Source organism: Plectrocnemia conspersa, unplaced genomic scaffold (genome assembly GCF_051122295.1).
Source record: "Plectrocnemia conspersa isolate PC_06_02 unplaced genomic scaffold, ASM5112229v1 ptg000001l, whole genome shotgun sequence".
Lineage (NCBI taxonomy): Eukaryota > Metazoa > Arthropoda > Insecta > Trichoptera > Polycentropodidae > Plectrocnemia > Plectrocnemia conspersa.
The window spans coordinates 15,153,475-15,166,709 of record NW_028277165.1 but is presented as its reverse complement, the minus strand read 5'-3'; the positions used below and the strand labels follow the sequence as shown (position 1 = coordinate 15,166,709).

Sequence of the window (13,235 nt, the reverse complement as noted above, 5' to 3'; positions counted from 1 at the left end):
TAAATATTAATCGTGTATTCGAACACAAACAAATAAATCGCATTCACGCGAATACATAAATTTTAAATATAATCGCATGAGGGTTGGGTCGCACGAAAAGTTACGAAAAAAAGAAGAAAAACTAGTACTCAACGATTGGGAATCACCGATTCGATCGCAGGCTTGTATGTATGTATAGACAAACGTCTTTCTTTCACAAAGGTTTGAACCTATCGCTCGGTCAAGATGCGACAAGTACACTCGAGATGACGTTCCTTGTACTGGAATCATAATGATAATGGTCAAAGTATGAAAATGCCGAACTGACGACACGTTCCAGCATAAAATATATTGATAATGATAATACGGCACGATCTGAATAATGTTATTGTCTACGTTTTTGGACACATTTCATATACGTATATTATGTCATCTACGTACCGTATATAAATATATAAAAGTAAATTAAGTTATCATTGTCTGAATGTCCGCTATTATTTTATGAACGAATTGTCAGATTTTTCTCTATCTAATTGGATGCTTCTCCGGAGTTTTAAGTCTATGTTTATCAACATACATCGGACATCGGAATACTGAATAATTAAGAAAAAATAAAATAATGTCCTGTTGTATGATTAAATAAATAATCAAAATAAGCAGCGCCTTGATTCAAGGAGTAACTTGATGTATCATATATTTATATATTTAAAAATATCGTTATGATTGTTGTTGAGTTCTTATGAGGGAGTAGCACGATATTATGAGCGTGATCGTGTTGATATTAAATTTGCAGTTCGATTAATATTGCATTTATTTGAATTGCTCGTATTTGTCAGAATTTACATTAAAATATCAAAATAAATATTAAATGGTAAGAATTATTTTGACATAGAATCAGAATCATTTTTTTTAGTTCGCGAAATGTGTTTTAGGGCCAACTTGTTTGGTTGGGTTCACAACATTATCCGATGTAAATACTACAAGCCAAGCGTGCTCTCCGCCACCGCTCTGTCGTTATTCCCGCTTCGTTCGTCGCTCTGAATACCTTCGCGTTCTACATACAATTAAATAGATTCGTTGCGGATTCATTGGGTTTTCAATGTTCAGACAACTCTCGTTCGCGCCTAACCTGTCCAACAGTTTTGGTCACATGATCGTCCTATATTTTTATGCTAACCGAATGATTTTTTTTATTCTGACCCTGAATAATATAATTATGGCCATTCATTATTTTAATTCTGATCGTCCTATATTTTTATTATGACCATATGTTATTGTTATTCTAACCCTATTGATTTTATTCTAAGCGTGAATAATGTAATGATTACCAGGCTAATAATAAAATTCTGACCAAGATTAGATTTTTATTCTAACCATTTAATTTGTTGCCTATTTTAATGCAATTATTTTAAGACAACCTTCAAACCATCCGAATAAAATGTAAAATATTAAATAATTTTATTAGAAGCAGCTTTGGATTATTTATTTTCACACCTATTGTCAGTTTAAATTGTCATAAACAACTGTCTCTTCTACTAAACTATGGACAGTACAACAACTCTCTTTTTAAATGACAGCAATCGTTACAAATAAATGTAGCCCACATCACGCGCATGGCAGCGTGTTCCGATTTGAGTTATGCAAGAGCTGCATAAACTAATAGAGTTAGCAGTCGGCACTGTGGTAGTGACAGGTCGCTACACCGCGGCCGACGATGCACTACCTCCTATATTTTATATAAACCTAAATGACAAAAACTCGTGCGAGCCGTCATACCAATACCACGACTAAAGGCTACTGCAAAAAATAAACACTGTTTTCACATTATTCAACAATAATACCTCGAATAGAATAAACATACATAATATGAATAATCCACCACAATTATTATGCCAGAATACCGCAGATAGACATCTGTTTGAATAGAGCCTACTTAACCGCTATTTTCATACGCTCGCACATTGTTCCACAAACATTATTATTGTCGTTTCACTACTTAAACCGCCTAAAACAGACACCGGCCGACCGGCAAATTCACGCAAAATGACTATCGATCGTTGTTCGAAATTAAATTTTGGCAAAGCTATTGCTCTTACCAAAGAAATAAGCGCCGTTATGTATTGTTCCAAAACAAAATTATTAATTCCACTACGAACATCGTCGGCGCTTTAAATTATTATTTCACGGTCGAGTAATAAGTATAACTTTGGTATCTATATATGTATATATCTGGATACACGTGCATATCTCTCGCTGATACGATCGATACAATATGAGATAGGAGTTTTAAAAATTGAACAAACGCTAACCTCGGATGTTATTTCAAGTTAGAAAACACATGAACTAAAAAAACATGTTAGGGTAGAGAAAGCATAATTTGAGCAGAATTTTATTTATATATGTTAATTGTACCTCTGGTAAATTCATTTTAAAAATAGGAATAGTTTGATCTCTGATTTTAAAAATATATTTATAAATTCGAGAAATGGACCATTAAAAAGAGATAGATATATACAATCGATGCCTTAAAAACCTTGTGGTAAGAATGCTACAAATGCCATAGACAATGAGGATCAATTATTGAAGAGCTATATATACAATGAAAACTATAGAGAAAATACCTGAAGAGGACATTCATGTTGTTTTAACGAATTGCAAAGAGAGAGAAAATAATCTCGAAGCAACGAGAAATGGCAAAGAAAGAGAAGATTTGACCAAATCATGTCTGCAGCTTGCTCAACCATAAGTGGCTTAGGTCGAAAGAGTACGACGAATAATACAAGTATTGAGTTGAATAGCAAAAATCTAAATAACTGGAATTCTACGCGGTATAAAATTATTATTTTAAAATTTGTGCTTTAAAACCTTAAGAATCAGCGTTAACCGCGTTTTAAATTTACTTCAATAATACCTTATAAAAGTCAAACGAACGTCTGCCCGGTTTCATTAGCAAACACAAAGCACTGTTGATGGCTAGAAGTAATACTGCCTGTTTTACTGAAACAGTCGACTCTTGATCAAGTTTTTCCCGTTTCTCATATATGCTCAGAACACAGTCAATCGGAATCTGTATCGCTATTATTGTAACTCATAAGAAGGCCAATCGTTCTACAGCAGGCGATCACCGTAGTTGAAATTTCATTGCAACGCTTAAAAAATAGAAAACCTTTGGCAAAACTTAAAAAAAGCAGGTTTTCCAAAAAAAATTGACAAAAATCAGAGACTTTGATGCAAGGCTTCCTAATTATCGCCAAATGAGACTTTCGACTTCTAAAATAGGTTGTCCAAAGAAAATGTTGGTGATTGTATCAGTCAATAGTCACCCCCAAGTCCAAAAAAATTTAACATTCAGTTTTTTTATTTATTTAGAAACAAGAGCTTAACTACAAAAACAGGATATGGCAACCTTGTAATTTAAGAAATCATTATATATTGCGACATTCATTTACGCGGTCATTTTTGCTCCGTTTTAAGCACCAGCTTCACTCCGAATGATTGTCTACTGTAATCATAAAGATTAGAAAGACAAGTGTGCAAAGCAATAAAATGATACGACAGTTGTTGGTGTGAACCGTGGTTTCAAATGAAGCTTAATTTGACCGTGTTAAAATCCAATTTTTACTTTGAAGAAATTTACATGATTTTTATTTAGAAATATTGTGGTTTATTTGGTTGCTCAACGAAAATTTTAGTATTTTTTCAAAAGCTGATAATTTTATTCAAGAAAATGACGCGCATTATACGCCGAATCGCAAATTTAGAAATTCTAGATTTTTCATTTATAAAAAAATATGGCGACCATGCCACGCCGGACGAGATAAGAACTGCTTCCAGTTTTATGATGTTTTAGTCTCTATAGCAAGTCAGCACAAGCCACAAGGCTTTGTCCTTGGCACAGAAGATTTTAGCTCTACAGATGGCCCGACGCCGGGGCTTCGCCCTCGGCCAGTCGGGCCCATACAAAATACACTTTTATAGGCCCTCTATCGGCAGCACCAAACTGTAGTATTGACTTTTAACAATGGGATGTTTAACGCTCCTAGTATGATAAAATGCCTTGCAAGTTATATGAACTTTATACATCTATAATAGAAGTCGGATGTACAAAATAGTGTAGAGTCGAAGTCGAAGTTTTGTATCGACTCAGTTTTGAAGAAAATTACAAAAAATATTACTGCCGCAGCTCAACGAATATCAAGTTTTAATTAGCATTGTATAAAAAAATTACACGTTAAAATATTACAATATTATTTTTAAACACATGTTGCAAAACGAACTAGACATGCCCAATCTATATATTAGAACTTAATATTGAAACAACCTTGTATATGCAAGAAGGCTTCCAAAATAATTGCTACTATTAGAATAAACTGAATTTCTAAAAAACTCTTGACTCTCTGCAATTCTCAGATATTGTTCGCCGTACCGAGGCCAAGGCGGCCTTAGGAGATCGAACAAATGGTGAAAAAGTGAAAGATCGCGACTTTGTCATACTCGAAATGCACATAATTCTATTGAAAAACTTCACAAAGGCGACCAAAAGTAATAGACCGCAAAAGAACGAGCGAAGGTCGAACGCGCGCAAATCAAAACTTGACTGTGATAGATCGCACACGACGAACTTATGTCATATTTCACCATCATCTCCTGGTGGTAATTCGATATGAGCCGATTGTCATCCGTTATGGGTCGAACGTCACGATATCGTCCCTCGTTATACTCACTCGCCCACCCTTTGCGCACGGAGAGGGTTAAAAAAGGGTTACTCGCTCGCGCGCAAGTATGGGAAGCAATCCACACACAATGTGAAAAATTTAAATAACGTACGGGCAAATGTCACGCGATATAAATATTCAAAGTGCGACGGCGATGTAACGGAATCGAAACGTAAGTGCAAAAAACTCGGGACAGTAATCATCGTACGGGCGAATTTAGTCAAGATAAGGCATTCGTGACTGTGACATAATGACACTAGAACATGGTGAGAAAAGCAACGAATGCACTCGGTGAATCAATGAAAATTTAAAAGATTTCATTATACATTAGTTATAAGATGATTATTATTTTTTTGGAGGTCTTTCCTGATTTAGAGGGTGGTGACTCACTGTCGTGCGGTGAGTTTTCACCGCTCTTGAGACATCTTGTTGGCGAAAATCTTAATTCGCTAATATGCTCAGCTTGACACGAATTTGAGAACACGGAACTAGGAAAAAACGGTACTTAGCACGACGCCACACTTAAAAATCACCTGTTGTTACTCCCCACTGCGTTTCCCGTGCTGTTCAAACCCAAACCAAACCTAAATAAATTAACCATTATTATTGTCGTTTAGGTTAGGTTTGGGTTTGAACACCAAATGGACGTTTCGCAACTGTCAAATTTGAGCGTGACACCGTGCTAACTAACAAGTACCGAAAAAACTAGGGAACGTTTTAAATACCAAAATGTGTATATTTTTTTAAATAAATCAATATATGCAAATAGTCAAACCGACAGTTCTCTCCATCATACGTGTTTTCAGACTACTATTACTTTCAGTCTATATTTTTTAACGCATTTTATGATATTCATTTTGTATATAACCTTTTTTCAAAAACTTTTATGCGAATTGTTAATAAAAAAAAGAGGTAACAAGGAAGTGTGTATATGTGGACCGGTGTAACTGAGAAGCAAAAAACTTCACGTTTCACTGGCCTGTGTGGGTGAAACGTGAAAAGAAAACATATTTTCTTTTGAAAAGTTTAATCATTTAAAACTACTTTTTTAACCGTTTGGTTGCCGAACTCCAATATATCGGATTATGCTACTTTGGCGATAATTGCTGAATTCGACATCAACATTGAAGAAAAAAATGAATCTGGTTTCTAGGGAATTTGACTAAGGGCTAATAACATTTTTTCCTAACATATTTTTTTCACGTAATACATTAACATTTATATAGTAATCCCAAAAGTCTTTGTGTACTTTGGGTGCGTTAACACGAAAAAAAAACTTATTAATGCAAAAAAATGCTATTGAATTTGGTAGGTTTTGATAAAATTCTTCTTTAATCTATGTAAACTATTGTAAACATGTTAAAACACACAAGTAAGTGTTTCAATCTTGGTGTATTTAGATACAGTGAGTATGAGATTAAGCAACTAAGTAAAACTAAAGTTAACGAAGATTTATTATATCTCCATTTAGTACCCATATTTATGGTTATAGAAAAAAATATATTCATATTTATCATTATCATTATGATAATGATAAATATGATGAATTTTTAGAAATACAAATGCAAGGATTTTAACTACTTATAACTACTGATGGATTTTCGTTATACGAATTACTGCAATTGAAGAATAAAAAGTTTTTGACTACGTTGTAAAAGGCTCGTATTTTTCGGATCAGAATTTTAATACGGTTGTGATCAGAATTTATATTAAAAAGTCAGAATATAAGCGGCCAGAATAAATATTATATGGTCAGAATTTATATTAATTGGTCGGAATATATATTAAATGGTAAGAATTATTTTCACAGATAGTCAGAATCATTTTTTTAGTCAGTATTTATAAAGAATAGCCAGTTTTTATACTATATGCTCTGTATTTTAAATTCAAGGTCAGCTTTACGTTGACAGATGGTAGGCATAATAATACATGGTCATTATCAAGGTTTTTTAATGCCAACTTGTCTACACAACAAGCCAAGCGTGCTCTATGTCGCCGCTCTGTCATTATTCCCGCTTCGTTCGTCGCTCTGACTACCCTCACGTCATACATAAAATTAAATAGATTTATTGGGGGTTATTCATGGGATGTTCAAGTTCTGGTCAACGCTCGCTCGCTCTCACTTAACCTGTCCAAAAGCTTAGGTGCAGGCGAGATATTTTATAATATTTTTTTAATTAACATTATCATCCTATATTTTAATTCTGACCATGCTATTTTTATTCTAACCATTTGATATATATTTTGACCCTGCAAAATGTAATTCTGACCAAGATTTGATTTTTATTCTGGCCATTTAGTTTGTTACCATTGTAAAATGGAAATTATTAAAATAAAACATTCATTACAGCGTATACAGCAATTTAACAAAAGCAAATAAGTATATATGTTTTTACATGATTTTTAAGGATAGATGTAAATTGTCTACAATAAAATGATACATAGTATAATCATAAGCATAAATTTTATGAAAGTTATTATAAAGTTAAATTAATCAGAATAATTAGTATGTTTTATTGTTCGATAAATACACATAATGATGCAACAATTATTAATCAACTTATTTTTTAAACTGATAGCAGCCACTACTATTGAAATACTAAGAAAAATAGATAATGGCCATGAAAACCTCAAAACTTATCATCGTACGAAATATATAATACTTGTCGCATCGATAAATATATTTTACAATATATGTTGACTACAAATCAAAAATACTTTCAATATCAAGATAACAATATATTTATCTTCAACTGGATAAGCGTATTAGCTAGCTAGATTGCGCAATGTCTGATATCGAAAATAATTCTGAATCATTCTATAAATCAAATGCAAACTAACCCGGCTGTTCTCTTCTCCTCGGTCTGTCGTTCTCGATTTCCTTCGCGCTTGTTCATTTTACGGGTTCTTGCGTGCGGGGACCGAGTCCCACGCGCGCAAACTCAACTTCACTTTTATTCCACACAACGGGAACGAATTGAACACATCACTTTTTATAAATTTATATTTTGACACTGAGCACTTAAACGGTGGCGACTATCCGTTATCTAAGTATCATGGTATCAACGACGGACAGCACAATCTGAAAAAAAAACATACTATTATTAGTATTTTAAATAACTCAAATCAGGAATGTAGAAAGAAGACTAATAAGATATAAGAGAGAGGTGTAACACATCATTCAAATAAATAATATAGTAATCCAATTTAACTCTGTTCGTCTGTCCCTTTAGCAATGTTAAATTCAAATTTAGTTACATAATTAATTTAGAACTTAACCAACATCATGCAACTAGTTGTATTACAATTAACCCTTTGCTGCGTATTTGTGCGAAAAAGACAGGACTTTGATTTAACGATCTTTATGTCATCCTACCATTATCAATGTCATATTTTATACATTGAAATTATATCGAAATACAAATACATTTTTATATATTTAAAATATAGATAATTGTGACAGAAAAAATCTTGGTGATACAATTTTCTTTTTGATATAATTTTTTCAGTCATTTACTGGCGTTTGTTGGACAATATAGTAGGAAATACAAATATTACTCTTGTTCTGTAGACAAATTTCAGTACAACAGAACTGTATGACTTTTTCGTGAGCAGGAAATGCAACATATTATTTTAAGTGCTTGAAACTCCAGCAGAGTTCAACTACTAAAATATTGAAAATCTCCTATTAGCATTAATGTTGCAAATTTAAATAATTTAAGTTAAGTCATTACAGTAAACTCGATTGTAAGGTACTAAAAAATACAGAATCTCTACATACAACAATGATCATCTATTAGAATTTTTTTTTAAATATTTCTACGATTTATGAGGTAACGTTTACTCGCAACCTTATAACAATTGTACATCGCTAAACCGACCACCCATTAATGAACTCAAGAAAGCAGTTATAAACAAATTTCAGACCTACCAGTAAGCAATTGTGGGTAATATAACATCAGCTTAGTTCTCGACACTTCTGCTTAATATATACCGAGTAAAAGATAATTGAAATACACAAAATCTAAATATGAAAGATACCTGGGTTTATATAATTAAGCTAATAATCCCACAATCAATCCAACATAACTTTTGCTTGCTCAACAATCTATATAGGACATTTTTTAAATAGGCTTCCTTCATCGTAACATTATTGATGGTTAAATAAATTACACCATATCTGCCTAGCATAAGACTGCTTCAAACCTTTTTCGCCTAGATATTAATATTTTATGGAATAGGATATTTGATGGCACTGGCTGATTCATATATAATACATATCTCTTTAATTATAAAACAGTGAAAATTCAATACCTATGATCTACTGGCAAATTTAAGATAGATTTAGACGTTCAGTATTCCTTTCTTTATTATTCTGCTGCATGTAATAATTGCAATACAATCATCTCAATTGAGTGCTGCATGTTTATGGAAATATGCAGCATGGATAAAAATCGAATCACTAAAATATGAAATAAGGATATAAAGTTTATTTAACTAATTTAAACTTGGAAAAAAGAAAGATTTATACAACCAAAATTCACTTTTGAATGAATAGCGTGTATTGCAATACACATACACTGAATGTTCAAGATATGTATAAGTTAGAAGTGAAATGACTGACTTCGGTAACTATTGTATATTATATTATAACAGAAAAGATATTTAATAGGGACAGGCTGATATTAACTATATATAAAGCACCAAGAATATTAAGGGCGAACTCAAGAAAAGTATGTTTGGAGATAATCGACTTAAAAGTTCTATTAGTGTTTGAAAATATCTAAAGCAAACTAACATTAACGCTCAAACGTTCAGGTATTTTTATGCATTGTTTGTAAGACAAGTAAAATTACGTTTTACTTGTAGCGGGATGCGAGATCCATAAAAATACAGATCTGTAAACTGGCGGAATGGAATTAAATTGAGTATTGCCCAGTGTGTGCAGCACAAAAAAATATAGATGAAAGTTCTGTGTTAAAATTTCACTGCATTATATTATATACCTCAGGAGTTATACTGATTTATAGAAACATATAATTACTCCCGTGTCATTAGAAAAAAAGACCTATAAACTATGTTTAAAGAAACATACATAAAAAGACTAAGTATGTCTAACTAATGAAAACTTGACTCATGAATAGGTCGAAAAATGCATGGGTCAGTCACTGCCAGGTTGCTGAATGATGGAGGTGTCAGAAATAATGTGTTGTTGAGTTTGCCCTTAATATTCTAAGAGTTTCGGTAAATCTTCTATGTTCTCCAATGCGCTTAAAATTTTTTTCTATTAGAAACTCACGATATCTACTGATTAAACTGCTAAATGCAAAAGCTGTTCAGCCCTACAACGATGTATGATATTGGTATACATAAGCAAATATAATTATTAGACCTAAAATTAATGAAATAATCTCCGTAAATGTTCTTACTGTATGGACAGTAACTTTATTTGTAGGACCTTACAATGAAGTATGTCCTGATAAAAAAAAAATAAGATAGAACTGGGAAACAAAAGACTTACATAACCAAAACTCACATTGGGTGAATAAAACCATATTCTGAAGGTCCAAGATACGTTGAGTTAAAATTAAAATGACTATATACTTGGTATCTTTATGTAGTCTTGCTTTTTAGACAGTTACTATATTTTTAAAAACATATAGTCAGAAATAATAATATAAAAAAAGCTTTTACAGCTTAGATACATACATTATGATATTTCAATTTAGAAGTAGCTATAATATTATTTGGATAAGCAACTTATCCTTAAGATGTTTGAGTATATTAAGGGCGAACTAACATTAACCTTAACCATCTGGGTATTTTAAGAAGTATAAATAACTTCAATAAACTGATCGGCACAAAGACAGATCGGTCACTGTCGGTGTGAGAAGTAACGTGTTGTATTTTGAGTTTTCCCTTAATATTATGAACATTTTGGTAATTTTTCCAACTTCATTAGGCATGGTATAACTGCAGGGTAAGACTTTTTCTTATTTAAGTAGTAATTCTATATTCTACTTTTTATTATGTTAGTCTACAAGATTTGAATACTATTAAAAAGCATAAATAAAAACCACACCTCGTAGAGTACGCCTTTAATATTCTAAATGCTTTATATACGAACCGTCAGGTCGGTCAACCACAATAACAATAAATCATGAACCATTTATTGAGTTCCTTAATAAAAAAAATCTGAATTTTTAGTTTGGTTCTGATTATTCTTATTATATATTCCAAAACAGGTCATATTATAATATTTTTCTTAATGGTCAATAAATTTTTATGGTAAAAAAAACTATAATTTGGCTCAGATAGTACTATTTGTATTATTTTATCCATATGAGTTTCACGAAAGCTTTGAATTTATTTGTAGACCTAACAATCAAAATTAATTTGAATGACAAACAAGATTAACTAAATGAGAAAGATGCACATATTCTGAAAGTTAAAAATAAGATGGAAACTAAATTCACTATGCTCGTTACGAGAAAAATGATTTAATGTCTGGTAATGATTTTTCATAACTTAGAAAATATTTTTCACTCCAACTTGATTAATCTACCGGTATGATTGACACATCTTAGTTATCAATAATTGTAAAAATATGCAGCGACTTTTCTGTGAAAGATGACAGTATAAAAATTATTCTTCCGTAAAACTACACTAATGGTAAAGATATTTATTCAGAAGTAAAAATCTTATCGTTTCTAAGAATATATCAATTCAAAAAAGTTGTAGGAAAAGTAGTTCAGCTTTTGGTGCAAAAATGAAACGTTTCCATGTTTTCTTTCTTACCATTGCATTATTCATCGGCAATCGCTGTATGCAAAATATTTTTAATTCGACGAGGTAATGAAACTTGTTTAAATAATTAACAGTGAAATTTCGTGCTCAAACGCTTTGCTTCAAAGACACTCGTACGAACCCTGACATATGAGCTGAATTGTCAGTATGGAAACCTATTGCTTATTACAGAGCCGATGACGATTTTTCAGTCGTCTTAAAGACTGCTACCGGCATAGTTGTTTTTCAAGCAACGTATATTAAAAACTATCCAGAACTAGAAGATGTTAAACGGCAGCAGGATTTTGCGTTTCTTGTAGACATTACAGAAATACTCAACAAAATAAATATTTAGCTTCAGAAACAAAATTAAAATTTAGGGTATATCTCACGTGACTACAACTACTACAACATTTTTCGATATGATCGAGTTGCTTTAGCAATCTGTCTCAGTTCTTTGTATGAAAATAGACATTGAAAAACTATCCCAATGTATCGTAGAAATTTTTCAAGAAGATGATAGATCTTCATCGTGATTTGTCACTGATAGGCTTCATCCCACCTAAAAATTCTATATGACCTTTACTTTTAACAAAGAAGAATCCAATATTAGTTTGTTTTAAACTATAAACGCGGTTAAAAACAAATACATAAATAAACTCACCGATGACATCTCGATAACTGCATTCAAATGGAAGCGACTAGTTATTCACTGAAAAATTCAAAAGGAAAGCGAATGGAAATATTCTCATTAATACTATTTAATCTAAATTTTGTATTAACTCACTATTTAAGGTTATTTTTTATTATAATTTTGTTAAATTGTGAATAACAATATATTTGAATATATATCACTCCTGTTTTATAAAAAATATTCTTGATAATTGCAAACTCAATCATTACGAAAAACTTGGTATAAGGTATACATAATGAATAGCTCATTGGGTAATTTAAATTTCAGAGGTAACTTATATATTAACGAAGGTTGGAGATTACTGCTATTATAGGTCCCTATGTTGCTGTATAAACAATTAATATTTAATATAGGTATAAACAAGTCAAGACGTGTTCATACATGTATTCAACATATTGAAAATATGTAGAGTTAGAAATAAGATATGTGAAAAAATATGGCTTATATTTAGTTGGAATTAAGATATGGGGGAAAATTGGTTAATATTGTTCTTGATTTTTTTACTGGAGATGGTCAATTTAATTTTGATTATATTCACATATTTTTCTTAAAATATTTTGATATATAAAAAAGACGCGACACGGAACCGCCTCGCGCGAATTGGGTTATGCGCGTTCTGCAAGATCGAACACGTTCGGGGGCGTCGGCCGGCGCGGGGTGCGCGGGGGTGCACCGGAGCGCCGGCGAGAAACGTCAAACGTACCTTGCCGCCCGAGGCGACGGCGGAGTCGGGGGGCGCAGGCGAAGCCCTGTCGCGGGGGCGCAGCCTCAGTCCTCGACCGGAGTCTCGGCACCTCGGACCGCGTCCGCTCGCACAGCGTCGGCCGATCGGACGCCCCGCACCGCGCACCGCGACGCCGGCACGGCCGCCCCTCCTACGCCGACACTCGGCATTCGGACCGACCGACGGCCATCGCTGTGCGGCCACCGAGCGACGATCGCGCAAACGCCGCCCCACGCCCCGACGACGACCGCACCGAATCGCACGCCGAAGCACCCTCCGCCGCCCGATCGCCCGGTCGCGCCCCAAAATTACACTTCACATCGCCATGTCCTACCCC

The 13,235-nt window shown here is 33.2% G+C and overlaps 1 protein-coding gene across 7 annotated transcripts in view; it reads right to left on the bottom strand.

Annotated features, from left to right (window-relative positions):
- Nucleotides 1–13,018, bottom strand: part of gish (casein kinase I gish) — a 61,492-nt gene extending 48,474 nt beyond the window's left edge. For 3 of the 7 annotated variants that reach the window (XM_088199561.1, XM_088199586.1, XM_088199623.1), the window contains exons 1-2: nt 12,878–13,018; nt 7,536–7,776 (exon numbers count right to left, since the gene is read on the bottom strand). In XM_088199561.1, coding sequence (XP_088055687.1) covers nt 7,536–7,591 — 56 coding nt within the window. In that variant the 5' untranslated portion in view covers nt 7,592–7,776; nt 12,878–13,018. Of the gene's footprint in view, nt 1–7,535; nt 7,777–12,144; nt 12,193–12,267; nt 12,333–12,712; nt 12,849–12,877 lie in introns of those variants that run through there. The other 4 variants (XM_088199570.1, XM_088199595.1, XM_088199577.1 and 1 more) reach the window with 3 other exon arrangements.
- Nucleotides 13,019–13,235: the final 217 nt, after the last annotated feature.